This window comes from Anser anser (assembly GCF_964211835.1).
Source record: "Anser anser genome assembly, chromosome: Z".
NCBI lineage: Eukaryota > Metazoa > Chordata > Aves > Anseriformes > Anatidae > Anser > Anser anser.
This window is the reverse complement of record NC_139723.1, coordinates 43,722,961-43,740,689: the sequence shown is the minus strand read 5'-3', so window position 1 is coordinate 43,740,689 and position 17,729 is coordinate 43,722,961. Positions and strand designations below refer to the sequence as shown.

The following is a 17,729-nucleotide window of genomic DNA, read 5'->3' as shown; positions in this document are numbered from 1 at the left end:
TTCTAAACACAAAACTAAAGAAATTAATGCTTCAAAGCACATCCAATTTTGACTCCTCTGGCCAGATAACTACAAAAAGGAACACCGGCACGTGGAAGTTATATACCATGTAGAGACAGTTAACATCTAGCGTAATCTCTTCACACTTACTAAAAGATTTAAGGGGTTTAGGAAGGGTAAATAATCCTCACCACAGTCTGGTATAACAATTTAAGCCCAGCAGTTCAGGGGTGTAATCTCCTCCTGGGGCCAGAATTTCTACTAAGAGCAAGAAGCACTCACCACAGCAGTTAAACTGTTATCTTTAGAATGATTTTTGGCTATTGATCTTGCAAGAATTCTTCCAACAGAAATATAGCCAAATCAACCTCAAATCCTCAGATCACACAGTAAAATGTTCTTGAAATGACACCTGCCCAGTGGCTATGCTCAAATATAAATCAAAGTCACGATTTCTTCTTAGCTATTTTCCTAACTGAAATTTCTTAGCTTATTTTTCTTAGTTCAATTTTCTCCTTAAAACAAGAATTACACTTTTATTATATTCTACAATGATATACATACTGGTATACAACACTGTGACAGATTTCAGTACCTGCACTGTAAATTAAAAAGTCTGTAGGACACAAATTATGTCAGCTAGGCTGACTGATTCTGCTCCTGCTCATAACATCACCGTGACAACCTATTTGACCTATGAATCAAGTGCAACTCCAGTTTGGGGTGGAACTCTTTTCTCATATCTGTAATGCAAATACATATGTCTTGTCAAATAAATAACCCAGGATCCATATCTAGAAGACAGCTCTCAAAAACAAAGAGGTACAACATAATTCAGTGCTTTTAACTTATCAGCCAGGTAAAACACAGAAATAATCAGAACAGCACACTAAAAGCAGTGTCCTGTCAAGCTAAATTTCCTCTTAAGTTGCTGACATTGCAGAACCTCACATGAAGACCCCGAACACTGCAGCCTGCCTTTCATGTAAGACTTCTTTTCCCACAGTGTGCAGAACCCTTCTTTTTAACAAGGAAAGCATTTTTCACCTCACCCATTGTAAAGCCTTCTCGTAAGAGGACTCTGTAGTCACTGAGGTTTACATGGTGTTTCCACTGTCTCTAATTACAATAAGCATAACTGAGGAGCCTTAACTCCTTAACTCTAACTTCACAAGGTCATCAAAAGTGTTCTCCTCAGAGATGAATCAAGGCCACATTTGCACTTCCTGACAGACAAATGTCCAACCTGTCCTTACAGCCTGCTAAAAACAGAAACTAAATAACCAAAGACAGCTTCATTGTAATGCTTTGCATACTTTGATTTACAAGTTTCAATAAGAATTGGTATTTCAGAGAAATAAGATTGAAGCCAAAATACCCTATTATGCTGCACTGAGGATTTTTTTTAAATATCAGATAGTTTGATGAAACTAGGTGGTTCAAACTGTGCTAGCTCAAAAGAATAAAACTGTTTTTTTAAATATACACTTTTTTTTTTTTACAGATTTATACATTTTATACACAGAAAAATTTATAAAAATAAAAAAGTATTTCAAGCTTCCTGATGTTTAAAAGGGTTATTGCCTTCTGTAGTTAATTGCATAGCTTTTTCAAATATTTGTTAAAATAAGCTATCATGAAACTAACAAACAACTCTTGAAATCTTCTGTAATTTCACTGTTGTTTGCCCTAATTGTATGCTGAGTTGTAGGGTTGTTGGAGAATTAAATACATCTTGTGACAAATTCCATGACTTCCTGGGCAGTAAAAGTAAACTTGTCCTTTAATTCATTCAGTAGTAATCATTTGTATGTTTTGCCTGTATATGCATGAAATGATGAAATTAATTGATATTTCTTTCAATGAAATTGAATGTATATAAAGTTATATATGGACACGTCTGAGATTAAATGCAGACAAATTTAAAGTGTAAAAAGTTATTTCTTAAAAATCAGGCTACTTTATGCTAACCAATATCAACTCCCTCAGTTTTTCAGGACATAAATTCCCACTCTCTCATCAGGGACACATGATGAATATTTTACTTATATTACTAACAACATAGGCACCGTGTCTTCACAAATCTCAAATAGCTTGATGTTGAGAAGTCAGTATAGTTTTAAATTTACCTTTTTTCAGATGATAATTTTACTTTGTTCATATCGGAAACCTGATTCTTCAAATCACCATCTCTGATAACCTGGAAGATATTAAACAGTTACATATTATCAGTATCTATTGCTCTTCAATGATGAAGCGTTACCACCATATTGAGCATCTCTACACTAGAAATGTTAAATAAGTTAATCCTCATTGATCACACTTCTCTGCACTGGCAGAAGCTTTTCCTCTCTTCACCCTGTGACACAGCTTTTAAAATAAAGCATTGCAGTGTAAGCATGGAGTGTGGTTCCACATTGTAATTCAGTCCTACCAAGCTCAGAGTCTGATTACAATAAAGCAGGAATTGGTATCAGAGATTTAACAGCCAACATTTTCATGTCCACAACTAAGTCACCAAACAAAGCTCCTCCTGAAGTCAGTACATGCCCATTTTTAAACTTCCTTGATATTGCTGTGAGATACCACAACATGCTTACTTCTGACTGCCATTTCATGCATCTATGGGATAACTAGGAACGGAGGCACTACAAGAAACACGGAGTGTTTGGTGTTCTTATTTAAGCAAGACCTGAATACATTTCTTGGACAGAACCCATATCGTGCTAAGGACACAATTTTCCTACCCTTTTAAGGACATAGTGTCCTCAGGCTACACTGTTTCCTCAAATGGTGTCTCCAAGCAATTAAGGTTGCAGTCTACAGGACCATTAACTGAACCTCAGTACTTCCATTTGAGATCTAACATGAATAGCAAATACTCTACTAAAAAAAAACAACAAACAAACAAAAAAAAAGAAATACAACCAACCAAACAAACAACAAGAACAACAACAACAAAAAAAAAACACAGTGTTTTCAAAGGGCACAGTGGTTAGTTTTAAGACAGAAGTTGTCCAAAGATATAGGAAGTGAGAATGAAGGCAATAATGCAGTTGTGAAATGCAGACAAGAAACAGACCCCACAGAGAAATTTGTAAGACTTATCAAAAATATTTTTTCAATATATATAATAACCAGTTTTTGATTACTGGTAAATTCCATTTGGCAGCTGCTAAAAGCCTAAAGCAGATGAAGAATGCAACAAGCTTATTTCCAGACTTACCTGAAGACAGAATCTTCTTCCAACAGCCAGGAAGCAATTGCTCAGATTTTTAAAAGAATTGCAGCCTGACTCAAGCTAACAGGTGTTCCAGATTTGACCAAGTACCCTTCAAGTGTAAACTACCTTGACTTCATTTAAAGAAAATGAATAGTTACAGGACAATAACTGTGTCCACCACAAAGCAGACAATCTGACAAATTAAAAAGTCTGGATTATTTGAATCAGGCTGCTGGTCTTACTGGGGGGAAAATATTAGATTCCTGAGTTCAAGTAGCCAAGTGCTGTTCAGCTAGCAGCGTTGACCTGCTGTCAGACAGATGATGAACAGTCTGCCAGTGCCAATGGTTTCTACATAGTGTAGTGTACTGAACTGCTTTACACGTACAGCCAGATACACAGATGAACTATCTTGAACTACAAGGTCTTAATTTGTTCGACTCTAAATTTGACACAAAGTATTTCAGTAAACACAACGCACAAATACTCCAGGACAAGGGGAAAAAGACAAGCAGGTAAGAAAGTATGAGAAGCCCTTAAAAAAAAAAACAAGCAGGGAGAAAAAGAAAAGAACACATACACCAGCAATCCAGAGGATTGTGGTGGAACATATATACATAGTAAGGTAACAAACTCTCTCTTTGACTTTCTACTAATGTAGAATATATGAAATGACGCAAAAAAAAAAATATATCATGTTGAATTTGAATACAATATTGCTAGGAAGGTAAAGACAGAAGGTGTATGGGGCTCGATTTAAACATTTTTTAAACACAGCTAGTGACACGAGTCTGCCAGGACAGAGCAGAGCAGAGGATAAATTAGCAACGATTATTAAGCATTTAGAAGAGCACCTGAAGAAAACAAAACAAGAAAAACAACAATCAAGCCTTAAATTGAAGGGAAACAGAGGGGAGTAGAAGGTGTTGACTAGTTAAATTTCAAGTTGATATACGCTGGATTCTGTGGAATCTCCCTCAGTCATTTCATACTGTCTGTGGAACATTATATCCTCTGGTCTCCCACCTGGACAGCGCAAACAGGCAAATTCCTTGGAGGAAATTTCTTGAGACAAGTAAATTTCCAAATCAGAAGCTGCACTTACTGTAACAACGCTACCAACACTAACAAATGAAACAGACTGCAGGAGGTTGCACATAATTTTCACCTTATCCTTTCTCCCCCAAAAGTAAAGACATGCATTATGTGGCATGCATTTGTCTGCTTCCCAGGTAAATTCTGTCACTGAGCCTCCAACTCACCTTTGCTGGGGATCCATCTCTTCAGCCCTGTAAGACTCATGGGCAAAGCCTAAGCAAAAGGGCAGAGGACAGACCCAGTATTTACCTTTCTCATAAGCTTCAGAATGTGCTGAAACGTAACAGAGTAACGTGGAGCCTGCATTCCTACTTCTGCAACCCCCCTCCCCCCCCCCCCCCCCCATCCCCCCCGACACATGCATCAAGTAGTTGTGGTGTTTGTTGCCCAAACCCTTCTTTAGGGACACCAGCTCTTTCCTTGGTCTCACCTATCCATATCTGATGTACAGTTAAACCTGTCTCTTTCCCATCTTAGGTAATCATGTGCTTTCATGATCCTAAATCCACTATTTTGGGGGAAGAAGTACCTAGAACGCCATCTCTTTAAAATAATAATAGTAATAATAATAATAATAATAATAACAACAACAATAACAACAACAATAACAATAAAGAAATTCCGTCACTAAAATCAGGTGTATGCCTGTCCCACTCCCCTTGTTTGTCTTTTCTCAGAGGATACTTTTTCATTTTCACACAAATACCAACAATGCCATACCGCATTAGAAAGCCACCTAAATCATCAGCTTTACTTTCCATCATCTACTCAATAATGCAAAGAGGGAATCAAAAAAGTAAAAGCTACTAACCTAATACTTCATATGCACTGTCACAGAGCTTTTCCTGCATCTTTGAGATTCTGATACTTAAACTGACATGCATATTTCAGGAGAAAGTAAATACATGCCTTATTTAATTGTACGCCACCCAGGCAGAATTTCTACATAGTGTGAACAGCCATTTTTAAATAAAATTGAAGAAATCAGATTATACTCAATGCAGTAATGTGTACGCCTCAGCTGCACCAGAACTTGCAGTTAAGTACATTCACTGTATATTGTTTTCTCTTTTATCTCCCATTAATCACTAATGGGCATTAAAAAAATAAATAAAATCAAACTCCAATCTTTACACTAAATTGTAATCATATTAAGAAAAAAAGCATAGTCACATTACTACAACCATTAGAGCATGTCAGTGCTAAGCAGGTTTATTGGCATTTTTCTCGCATCAAATCTGAAAAATTCTCATATATTAAACAGGGTAACCTCACATCTGAGGCTCAAAATGTTTATTTTAAGTAACAGCAACTCTGGTTTCATGAGCTGGATCCCCCCCCCCCCCACTCCCCTTTGTCACTGAAACTTGAAGTTTTTTGATACATACATTTTAAATATATATTTTGGGGTATTATACCAGACTGTCTTGCCATCATGTCCATTTTCCTGAAATGGAAAATTCTTCCCCAAAAGAATGCTTTCAAACAACTGCCACGGAAGACAAATCTAGCAGAATTCAGCAAGCTAACGGTAAGCAAAGTGAGCAGCAGTAGTAGTCAGACGAGGAAAAACAACTCTGCCACAAACACAGATGTGCTTACAAGCAGCACGTACGGGCCGTGCCAGATGAAGCTGATGCCTGGAACCCCATGGAGACTGAAAAAGCCCCAAAGCTTTTGTGCTGAAGTCCTGCTATTAGGACTCTCTCTGAAAGAAAATAAGTTAATCTGTCTGCTACTGAAGCTGGAAGACATTTTGATTTTACATAAGCTGAATTCATATGCTTTAACTGACCAAAAGATTTTAATATGGAAAATGCTGGTCATGGAAGAATAAATGTGATTAAAAACATTAAAATATCTTCTTTTTTTTCATAAAACAAAACAAACAAACAAAAAAACAGAAAATAAAGACACCTTAAGAAAGCCAAAGACCTCTGAAATCAACCCTAGTTAATAGTAGGACTTTGCTGCACAAAATCTCAAAAAAAAAAAAAAATTTTTGCACGATACATGAGTTTTAACAAATCATATCCACCAGGAGACAAAACAAAGATTCAGTTTCTCCATGTAAATTTGGCACATTAAGTCTGCAAAACTTGCTGGACTGTTCATCTCTATTTCCTTATTTTGCTTTGTATTCAAAGCTAGGTGCATCCCAAGTATTTTCAAAGCCAGAGCTCAGTCTTCATTTATGCTCATCATGGAGTTACTGATTTGAAAGGTTTAGGAAAAAAAAAAAAAAAAAGGAACTGTAACAAGTGCATAGCAAACAAATTCTTTCTCAGACAGTGAAAGCAAGTAGCTGAGCAAAATCTTTCTAAATGTTGCAGTATTAAGAATACATATATATATATGTGAAAGAGATGGGAAACAATTCAGAGGACAGAATTGTGTCAAGTAACAATAAATTAAAAAATTAAATACAGTAGATATGAAGAAATTATGTAATGATTTAAAACGTTGTAAATGCCAGGCAGCAAAAAGTTGGGAAGTTACAACTCAGCTAAAACCTGCCACAAGATCAGAAGGCTGCAAACAAGGGTAGGCTCTGAAAAAGACAGCTTTACCTCTCACATAAGCATACATGTACCACCCTCCACCGTCCCAGTGCAGACTAAACCAGAAGCAAACAGGCTTTTGATAGTACAGCACTTCACATACCCCAGAGCCTCAGAAACTGTTTATGGACTTAAAAAAAAATCTTTACGAGACACTGAAAAAGTCTGTTTAAACACAACTTTGAATAAAAAAGTGCTCTTAAAAATCAGCTACTGCCTTTTCCTTGTACCCTTTCCTATAAATATTTAGAGTAGAAAATAAAGTCAGCTGATTAGTTCACTCACTGCTGTATTATTGCACAATGATTACTTTTTGACATGACTACATAAACTGCAGTACACACTCAGATATTCAAAACAACACATATAAAGCTTCACAGAAGACTGCGGCACCAAAGCCCTGCACAGCAACCTGTCAGCTATGTCATGCAGCCTATTACCACCACCACATTTAACTGTAAAAACAAGTCTGATACGAGCTGCCTGAAAAGCTGTAAATACCTAAGTCATTCCCTTAAAAACAAACAACAACAACAACAAAAACCCCACAGCAACAACAACACCAACACACAAAGCCTTTCACCAGAAAAAATAAAAATAAAAAATAAGAAAATTGCACTTCATTTCTTGCCTGGAAAGAAGCTCCTAGAAAGTTACCAATGCACCATAATTGTACTCCTCAAGACATGACAAACTTGCCAACGTCACAGTCAAGAGTATCACATTCAGAACTTGCGTGATTTGAGTTGACAGAAATATTGCCAAAGTCAGCTGCTTCTTGCACAGATAATATAACCCTTTCATCAGGCAGAAGGTGAATGGTATGGGGACGGGGGGAGATGGGGGCAGTAAAAATAGCCGTGAGGGGAAGGACTGCCATAGCAGAAACTAAGCATTTCCCTTTGCCACATACTGAACATGAACTGGAAACCCCAGTAATATTCCTGATTTCTTGGCAATGCTTCAATGACAGAGTGTTAAACCTCAGAGGTGCTTGCCAGCACCTAACCCAGTGACTGGTCCCTTGGGCTTACGCTGTCAGGATAGCTAACATAGGTCTGTAAAGACATAATCCAAAAATCTATGCTTGTTATAGTTCACCTGCTGAGTTAGAGCAAACCATCAAGCCTTTTAATCCAGATGAAGAGAAGAACAAACAACAAAACAACAACAATCAACCGATGCCTCCATGTTGCAGATTTATATACTGAAATGCATTTCCAGCTCTTTAAGATAATTCTGCTCATCACTAAGCACAAATACAATCACATCACAATCCATAAGATCTCTCAGCAACCACTCTCATTTTCAAAACCTTGATTTCTACTATTTAGGTTGTGAATTATACATGAGACAATTAAAATGGTATTGCCTCCCTCGAGTATACACAACACTGGACACCCTGTTTCTCATAAATTGCTTTTTTTTTTTTTTTAAAGGGGGTAGCAAAATACTTATATGCATCTTTTAGTGTATTAAGCTTTTAGGATGACAGTTTCGTGACTTTCATCTCTGTAGCTATTGCAAAAAAAAAATTTAAAAGAGGAAGTATAACTGGGTGCTCCCCCCCTCCCTCCCAACTTTCAGTCTTTCTACATGTAAATGTTACAAAACTCTATTTCCAAATGTAAACCACGCTGAACTCTGTGTATCCAGGGCACGCATCGAACTGCTCATAATCTTCTTGATGCTTAGCACAGGATATTGGGCAGTTAAGCTGTGGATAGTGGCAGGGCTTGAAAGCATACTCAGAGATACACTGCCATTACAAATCCCTCCTAAGCACTCCCACAGGCAGCTGCCTTGTACAGCACTCACGCTCATTCCAAGAAACCTGACTTCCTCTGTAAGTTCTTTAAGGAGTTTAAATACTTCAGTTACCGCAGTCATCACTCCAGTGCCAGAGCGACTTGAGCCGCACTCAGTTCTCTCAAACATTAGCAATTCATACCACAGAAGCAATCTCTTCAGAGCAATGAGCTCACAGATACTGGAAATCAAAGAAAAGTTTCAATTAACGTATGCCAAGACCCAAAAAACAGGCAGTTCCCAGATATGTTCAGCTGAGCATCACCATGTTTAAAGGCCGCAAAGTCTCTTATCATGAGATAGGTTGCTGCCGACTCCCTGGGTGCGTGCAAGTCTTCTCTAGGCTGACACCTAAACATGAGATGAAACAGCAAGTTGCCTCAATCAGCCAAGAGGACTTCAAAAAGCCTTCTCTCAGGTTTCCCCTCTCTAGTTGTAGCTTCTCGTGCACAATTTTGGAAAAGATGCTTCCAAGAAGGATAACCTTACCTGTAATAAGCATCAGCTGATTGCTTGTTACCGTCTACAACTGTTGCAGAATTAGATTTACACAACTCTAACGAAGCAGCAATTAAGGATTTATAATACAGCTTTATAACAGATAGCACAGATTATATGAATTTTAACAGTATTTAATCAGTATCTAAGTATTAGTCAATTAACATAATGATCTACAGGAATTTGCTACAATAGAAACAGTGACTTACTTAAAGATAGGTGAATGGCAAGGTTCACACAGGTCTTACTGCAGAGTCCTGAGGGTGTCTGAAACCAGTCCCATGTGCTTCCAAAATACCCCCTGGAGTGAATTACTCACCCTACTCCCTATTTGCCCACGGACGAGCTTGTTCCTCACAGCCCCAGCCCTAGGATGCACACCCCCTTGGGGTGCCTGAGCTTGGGGGGCAGGAGGGTGCAGCTTGCTGCGTTCTCTGGAGAGCTGAGCTCTCGTTTGGGATCAGTATTTATAGGATTGCAAGACCATCATCTTTTGATCAGTAATTCTCCAGGACTCAAGCCTTTTGCCCATTTGTTTATGATCCAGGTTGTGCAACCCCCCTCCCCTCAGCACTTATTCACGACGTTGCCACACCACAGGGCGTGGACGTGATCGGAGGGGAGGCCTGACCATCGGGGCCTGCATCGCACACGCAGCAGGTGCACAACACGTACACAACAGGGGAGCAAGGCAGCGCCAGGCTTCGCCCACACTCCGCAGATAACAGAGGTAGGGTGTCAAGATGACTCCTCCTTTGATTACAGAGAAGAAGGAGATGAGGCAACGTATTTATTAGTTAAAGTGGTTGACTAGTAGTCGAGTCCAGATCCCTTATCAGGTTGTTTGCTAGACCCTGATGCGCTTCCTTACCTCCCATGAGAGATTTCATGGGAACGAGCTCTGCCCTGCTGCTAATGAGCTCTCTGGCCCAAGGAGCGATCACAGGGAGGCCTGCTGTGGCTCACAAGCCTCAGCTAGACTTAGGGCACGTACAGGAGCAAAGCAAACCCACCGCAGCTACCAAAGCACACCAGTATTTTTCGATCCAAAAGCTTTCATTTAGAGGACAATTTGTGATGGAAATCTAAGCATGAGCACTGCCCCTCTGTGATTAGGTACCTCTTCACAGTCTACCCTTCAAATATCCACACTCTAAGACTATTCCTTGGTTTGGCATCCCCCCCTTCGCTTTTTGAAGGAAATAAAAGCAGAGACTTTATATTTATTAAGCTCTTGAAGTCCACAGTTTAGGCTAGCATAAAAAAAAAATCACAGTGATGAGTTAAGACATCAGAAGCTAACAATAACAATCCATTCTGCTGAAATGGGGGTACGTGATAAAATTATCCTGATGTTACATACAAAGGTTTCCAGAAAAGGCTATTGCCTTGCCACTCTCCCCCAGCCAAAAAAAAAAAAAAAAAGGAAGGAAAAAAATCCAATACAGACTCGCACTCGCACTCACAATGTGCGTCGTCTGGTATTTCCAGAAAAACTCTTAGGTCAACAAGTATGATTTCACTGACGGATTAACCAGAAGGTGGGGCTGTCCTATTAGCATCGCCCTGTCATTATATGCGGCAGCGAGATATACAATGACTACTTGCAAAACAGGGAAGCCTTTCCATGAAACATAACCCATAAAGGTAGTCCTTCTGGTGGTTTAAGCATACCTGCTCGGCTAGAAGAACACCGTTTGCAGGGGGGAAAAAATAAAATAAAATTGCTAGGGAGGCGGTTCCCTCTTCAGGGAAACATAAAGACGAAAACGAGCATTTGTGCCACGACCCCGCATAAAAGTTTCACGGTGTTCCTGCATCCTGCGGGCACGCCGAGGAGCCTCACCTCTGCCCCCACGCGTGCAAGCACCGCGCCCCCACCCAGGCCACAGCCCCCGCACCCCACCCGCCGCTGCCCGGCCCAAAGGCTCCCGGCTCCCGGTCCCCGGCCGCTCCCGGCGCCCCGCTCGCCCCCCGTTCCTCCCCGCCCCACGCCGAAGCGCCGCCGCCAGACGGGCGCTGCCCCTTACATCTCCGCAGGCACCCGCGGAGCTTCACCGCGCGCGGGCGGCTCCCCGCGGGACGTGCCGGGGGCTGCGGGATGCGCCCCCGCCGTCCTCATCCGCTCGGCGGCGGCGGCGGGACCGGGACCGGGACCGGGACCGTGCCCACCCCGCTCCGCTCCGCACCGCAGCGCCCGCCCCGCCCCGCGCAGGCGCCCCGCGGCCCCGCCGGGGATCGGCACCGGGCGCCGCGGGGAGGGCTTCACCTGGCCGCGGGTGTGGGCCTCAGCCTCCTCCTGCCTCCTCCTCCTCGTCCTCCTGCTGCCGCCGCGAGGGAAGGAGGGAGGCAGGGCTCGGGCTGCCTCAGGGGGCGGCGTGTGGGAGTCGTATGGCCGCGGGGCCGGCGCGACGAGCCGCGTGGGGTAGCGCGGCCGCTGGCGTCACCCCCCTGACGGGAGCGGCGCTGCCCGTGCCCCCGCGCAGAGCGGCGCCCGGCCTGTCGCTGCAGGTGCCCGCCCGCAGCTGCGGGGGAAGCCGTGGGCCCCAAGATATCAAATCAGTGTTTCTACCAGAAAACACAGCCAGTGATTCTCATAAGGCCGTAATCCCTAACAGAAATTTGCGGTGTCTGTTACCCAGTAACACTGCGCAACCACAGAGCTACCTATCCTGATTCTCATCCAGCAAAAAGCAGATTTTAAAGCATACACACTTTTACTCATCGTGCCTTTCAAAATACATAGATGTTACCCAACTGGCTACGCTACCTGCAACTACTGCCTTATATACCATGATTTATTCCACCCCCACGGAGTGGAACAAAGATTTCCAAGACTTTACTGTCTACCAAACAGCTTTGCGTTTTGGGTGATGGTTGGCAACTCTTCCTCAGGGGCAATTCACCTGAATAGTTTACCATTACTGCTTGTTACTGCCTTAGCTCCAGTGGTGTCATGGTATTAGATTAAGTTGCACTTATCATCCATGCAGTCCAGATGATCTGTGCAGAGAACATACACATCTATACCTTCTGGACACAGAACAAAGCTGCTTTAGTCAGCAGAAACCTGCAAGTCAGGACCAGGGTACTACTTCTGTGTACCTGTGATTGAGAGGAGATACCAGTCCTCCTATCTGGCTCTGCTTAAATACAATGTTTGCCCAGCTAGTTAGTGGCAGCCAATTTCTGCCCATTAGGTCATGGAAGCCAACTGCTGTTTTGCTGGAGTTAATTCAAGTTTAAAGTGGTATAACAGATTCTTAAGTCCATTATCACATCATTTTTGTATAAATGCTGATTATGTCCTCCGAATTCCCCTCTCCAACATATTAAAATGAACGGATAGGAGTGGTTAAGGCACATAAGCAGTTGTCCCTGATCTTATTTAGTAACAAATACTTCAACATTAATTATGCTTCCTAGAACTTGTGAACCTATGGATTATGATCAGAAAATACACACAGATTTGGATGGGGATTCCTCCCTCACCTACCTTACAGGTTCTTCAGTCGTGTACCTTGCGTAAGAGGAATGCAGAGAATCAGAATGCAGGAATTTACCAGCATATTGGCACTGGGCAGGAACAGTCTCACTTGTTCCGTAACAGCAGTCACGTTGGACAGCTATTAACAGAGAATACTTTAAAGCAGCAAACAGTACAGCTACAAGTTTTCTGTGAAGTTCTATTCATGGAATAATTTTAAATGCATAACTCTGTCTACAGCAATATCAGGGCATTAGCAGAAGACGTAGAATAAACTCAAGTATGACTCAGTCAAAGACAAAAATAGTATCAGGCAGGCACTGGCAAGTAAAAAGCAAAGAAGGGGAATATAAATAAAAATCCCTCTTTTTTTTAAGCTGAAGAAAGAATCGGTTTACTTAAGTTAGCTCAGAAAAGAATATTTTTAAACAGCTCTCTGTGTATCCTGGCACATGACAAAAATAAATTAGCTAAAAACATGAAAATTCTCTACTGTAGAAGGAGGACACAGCATTGGATTAACTGGGTTAAGACTGGCGACAAGTGCCATTCCACTTGAGAAAAAAATGAGTGATAGTAACATGGCTAAACAAATACTTGGATCCTTTCCTGAAGTCCGCTAAATTCTCACATTATGAATGTACTCAGAAGAACAAAAACATAAACGCGACCCAAACACAAAATGAAAACTATCTTAGTTATTTCACCAAACAATTTTTCTGTGCATTTCTATTTTTACTAGTAGAACATCTGCGTATGGATGTTGAAGGTCATTCATTTATCAAACTTTTTTGTTTTGTTTTTTTCAGATACAGTGATTCCACATTTAGAATTTATTTCTACAGAACACAAGTTTGCCTTTAGAACAAATGTATAAATGTAGTAGCAGGCCAATATTGTTCTAATTTGCAAAAGAATTTTCACTGATTCTGGTGGAATTTACTTACATGAGATTGCAAGAACTTCCCCTATTTTGTTTTCAAATACATTCCTGTGTGCAAAAGTGAATAGTTTGAATCCTTTGTAAATATATACTTAAAAGATCACTCTTAAAACACAACACAATTCTGAACATTTATCATATGCTATGAAATTAATATAAAGGTTCATTATTCTTTTTCATTTCACACAGTTTTACAACATTCCAAGTGAAATCTTTGACAGGTACACAAAACTACTGGAAACAATTAAGTTTTTATTTAGCCAGAGAAAACCATAAATCTGTGGTGTTTTGAAAATGAGGTGATGACAAATTATATTACTGCCATTACGTAAAAGCTTGATGGGTCCCAGACACACTTTTCTGAAAATAACAGCAACAGCAACACTGCCTTGCAGAACAGAACTGGTTCCATACAAGACTAGGCCTCTGATTTTGCTAATTGTAGAGAATTTTGACACAAGTATACTCTTGCAAATGGGACAATCCATGCACTTACAAAAAAAGTAGCAAAAAGATGTCAATCTACACTCAGTGTGGAAAGGCAAGGACCTGAGATGTATCCAGCAAGGTAAGGTTAAAAAAAAAAAAAAAAGTAGCTTCTATGTTTACACAAATCATATTGTACTCATTTATTATTTTTGGAAAGGTAGTAGAAACAATGAATCCAGCAACACTTTCCAGAAGCTTATGCAAAGGTGAAAGTTTGCAAACAAAGAATGACTCCCCTCCCCCAACTGCATGCTTACAGTCCGTTATTTAAACATTTATTAATACATATGCAGCACATTGGGTGTTCCACAGTCAGCCTATATAATTAAAATAATCAGAAACAATTTTTAAAGTTAATGGCTATTCCCTCTGGGAGCATGAAGAACAAAGAGATTGAGAAAGCTCTTCAAGATACTTTAATGGTAACGATATGTAAGCATCATTAGATCCTATCCTCTCCCTTTCTCAGTTTCCCTTGTAATTATCACCAGGTTACTCATTGTTTACTATTAAATCTTAACCTGCACTAGTTAAATCCGCCTTGCCTGTTTCTATACCCCCTGTATAAATCCAGTCAGTCTGAGATAATAAACATAGCTACCAGCTCTCCTTAACTGTGAAAAATAATCACTCCCTCATTTGAGAGCCAACACTTGTTTCCACATACACACTGGAGAATTTGGCTTTGGCTCTTTATCTCTAGATATGTCATTCCTCTCTAACAATTAGAATACTTGGTACTTTTCCAGCATAGCCTCTGTTCTTTTTCACCTTTGAGAAGATCTTTTGTGCTCTGCTATGTATGTATTTCAACAAATACAAAAGCATTTCAGTTCAACCTCACATCTGTCGTTCATTCAGCTATTCTTGCTTTTATAATACTACAAAAGAAATAACCCATCAATATTCTTTGCACAGACTAATTCAGAGTATATAGATTTGTACCCTACTGGGTACTTTCATCCTAGTCTTCTGGGATTGGCGGGGGTCAGGGGGAGGGTTGTTTTGAGGTGGTAATGAGAGGGATTTCCGAAGTGATGCATCACGCCTCATAGGCTTGTGCCAATTCAGACACTTTTTTCATATACCTAAAGACAACCAAATTTTATTCATACACACAGGGTATAAACTCAAAAAAGAGAGTGAACTGCTCGCATTCCAGTCAAAAACTTCCATTCTCACAGTTTAAAAATAAAAAATGAAAAGGGAAGAATTTATGTACCTCAATTAATGTGTACACTGAGGACAATATTTTGCTATGTCTGCATATCCTGCCATGTAAGGTTGATCCTGAAAAATATCTAAATATTTTTAGTTACATCAGTGCACCAGAGATTAACAACTTACATTAGTACAAAACCGTCAGCAAAGTTCTGTGAAGCTGTGAACTGGGGGCAGTTTTTCAGTTGATTTCGTTGTTGTGTTTCATTTTGTTTTTAAACAGACCATTAATCTGGAATACCCTGTGGTAAATTCCTCCACATACAGACACGTTAAGGAATGGCAAGAATTAAAATAAACTTTGGCCCAGCTGAAGGTCACCTTCTTTCTATTTATGAAAATATTTACATACTTCAACACATCTCCATTTTCCTTCTCTCCCTGCACCAATTATTTCTGTTGACAAGCACATATAAATAAATAAGCTCTTGAAAATTACCACTGTTCTTAGAGCAAGAAAAAGGTAAAAAATAACCTTCAAAAACAATGAGATACCTACTTCATGGGGGAACGCCAACTGAAAACAACTTGCAGCAGGTGACCTCTCTTGCCATGATGGATTTATAACACTGCAGGTGCTTTTTCTCTTTCCCTCTCTCTCTATGCAGATCAAAATTTCTTTTGCAGGATTTTTTTTTTCCTTAAGCTGAACAGTATATGACACATCTGCTCCTATCTCCTCATAAGTAATGTTAAAAAATTCATAATCCTTTAATACAAGTTCCTACAGTGTAAAAATAGACTCTGTATTACACACTCATACAAAATACATCAGTACCATCAAAATTAATATAAAATTATTCTGGAAAGACAAAAAGAGCAGGCAGTCAACTGACTATACCCTAAATCGGTACAAGGTTAGCTGAATTTTTCTTGAACAAAGCAGCCTATTTAAATCAAGTATATGGTGACATGTTCTTACTATATTACAGGAACAAAGGTACTTCTTAATTAAAACTGAACCGAGTTCCTCATAATCTTTACATTTAAGCTACTCCCACTCTACCAAGAAGGAAACACATGACATGTTCCGGACACAGCCTCTGATAACTACAAGCAGGTTGCTTTCCACCCCACCCCTCTATTAGCACATCCAAAGAGATGTGCTTGTCTAAGAGAAAAAAGGCTATTTTTCCATTAAGCACCAAGGCATTTTAAATACTATTAACTTTTGTAATACGCTTTCCCCCCAAAGCAAAAGTGCATGTGTGGAACCTAAAAATAAGTAAAAAGACATTTTATTTTTTTTTGTTTGCCCCTGTGTGAGTATCACACATTATCAGAAGTTAGATCATCGGTCCTTCACTCTGCTCTATCAACGCACTTTATTGTATCATATAAAGTGCTTTGATGTTCTTGAAACAAAACACCTCAGCTTACCGATTACTGCAGGGAACACATGTTCACTTTTTAAACTGCTATGGTCATTTCACACAAACGCAACCAACCTGCTCATCTTTGACTCCTGGTATTTTTGCCATGAGAAGTGCTTACAGCCAGTCATGACGCATCCACTGGTCTACTGAGAACTGGAATGAGATCGCCACAGTCACCTCACAAAAGCCAGGTCATAGTTCTTAGAGTTCAGCCTGCACACAAACATAAACAGGTATTTGATAACGGAAGCATCGGCAACAAGCTTCCAACATGTGAAATTTTCAGAAATGAATCAAGTACTGCAGGTTTTTATTTAATATCTATGAAACAATCTGTAACGATAATCTGAGTTATTTCTCCTGAAATTAAACACAGAATTTCCCCAGAAATTCAGCCCTCTTTCTACAGAGCAGAGTGCTAGTGCTGGTGGCATTTTCTCTGCTACAGAGAGGTAGATATAACCAGTTTGCATTCACAGATGTTTAGCCACCGTCAGGTTCAGCAGCAATGACCTGCTCTTCGCAATCATAACCTTAATATCATTACAAGATAAGTATTACATAGATTTGTGTATTTTTCCAGGAAGTAAGTATGACTACAGCGCAGCCATGAAGCACCCGGACATTTCCGCAGCCGTTGAATTAAAAGCAATTATTTCGGAGAAGAAGTCGGCGCTGTCATGGGCTTAACAGCTCACTCAGATTTCTCTCCTTTTGCCTCGCTGCAGGTGCAAGCACTCTGTGCTTGGAGGAGGCTGAACAGCAGGGCCAACGCGCAAAGACAGCTTTGGCATTCAAATCCCTGTATTTCTTCCGAGCATTGGAGGGAGGGGCAGCTTTGGTTAATCTTTTTGGTGAGCAAAGTGTATTAGCAGCTGGTGGTGCTTCCCACAAACACGGGGTTGTGCACTTTTTAAATTAATACCCCCCTTCCCTTCCCTTCCCTTCCCTTCCCTTCCCTTCCCTTCCCTTCCCTTCCCTTCCCTTCCCTTCCCTTCCCTTCCCACCCGGGCCCTCCACAGGC

At 40.4% G+C, this 17,729-nt stretch overlaps 1 protein-coding gene across 11 annotated transcripts in view; it reads right to left on the bottom strand.

The window, feature by feature from the left end:
- Positions 1–17,627, bottom strand: part of AGTPBP1 (ATP/GTP binding carboxypeptidase 1) — a 67,226-nt gene extending 49,599 nt beyond the window's left edge. For 6 of the 11 annotated variants that reach the window (XR_014576758.1, XM_083817721.1, XM_083817722.1 and 3 more), the window contains exon 1: positions 2,130–2,200. Coding sequence is in view for 10 of the 11 variants with exons in the window: in XM_083817721.1 (XP_083673847.1) it covers positions 2,130–2,161 (32 nt within the window). In the remaining variant the exon portion in view is untranslated. Of the gene's footprint in view, positions 1–2,129; positions 2,201–4,485; positions 4,535–8,763; positions 9,322–11,219; positions 11,407–11,458; positions 11,686–16,777 lie in introns of those variants that run through there. The other 5 variants (XM_083817729.1, XM_083817724.1, XM_083817728.1 and 2 more) reach the window with 5 other exon arrangements.
- Positions 17,628–17,729: the final 102 nt, after the last annotated feature.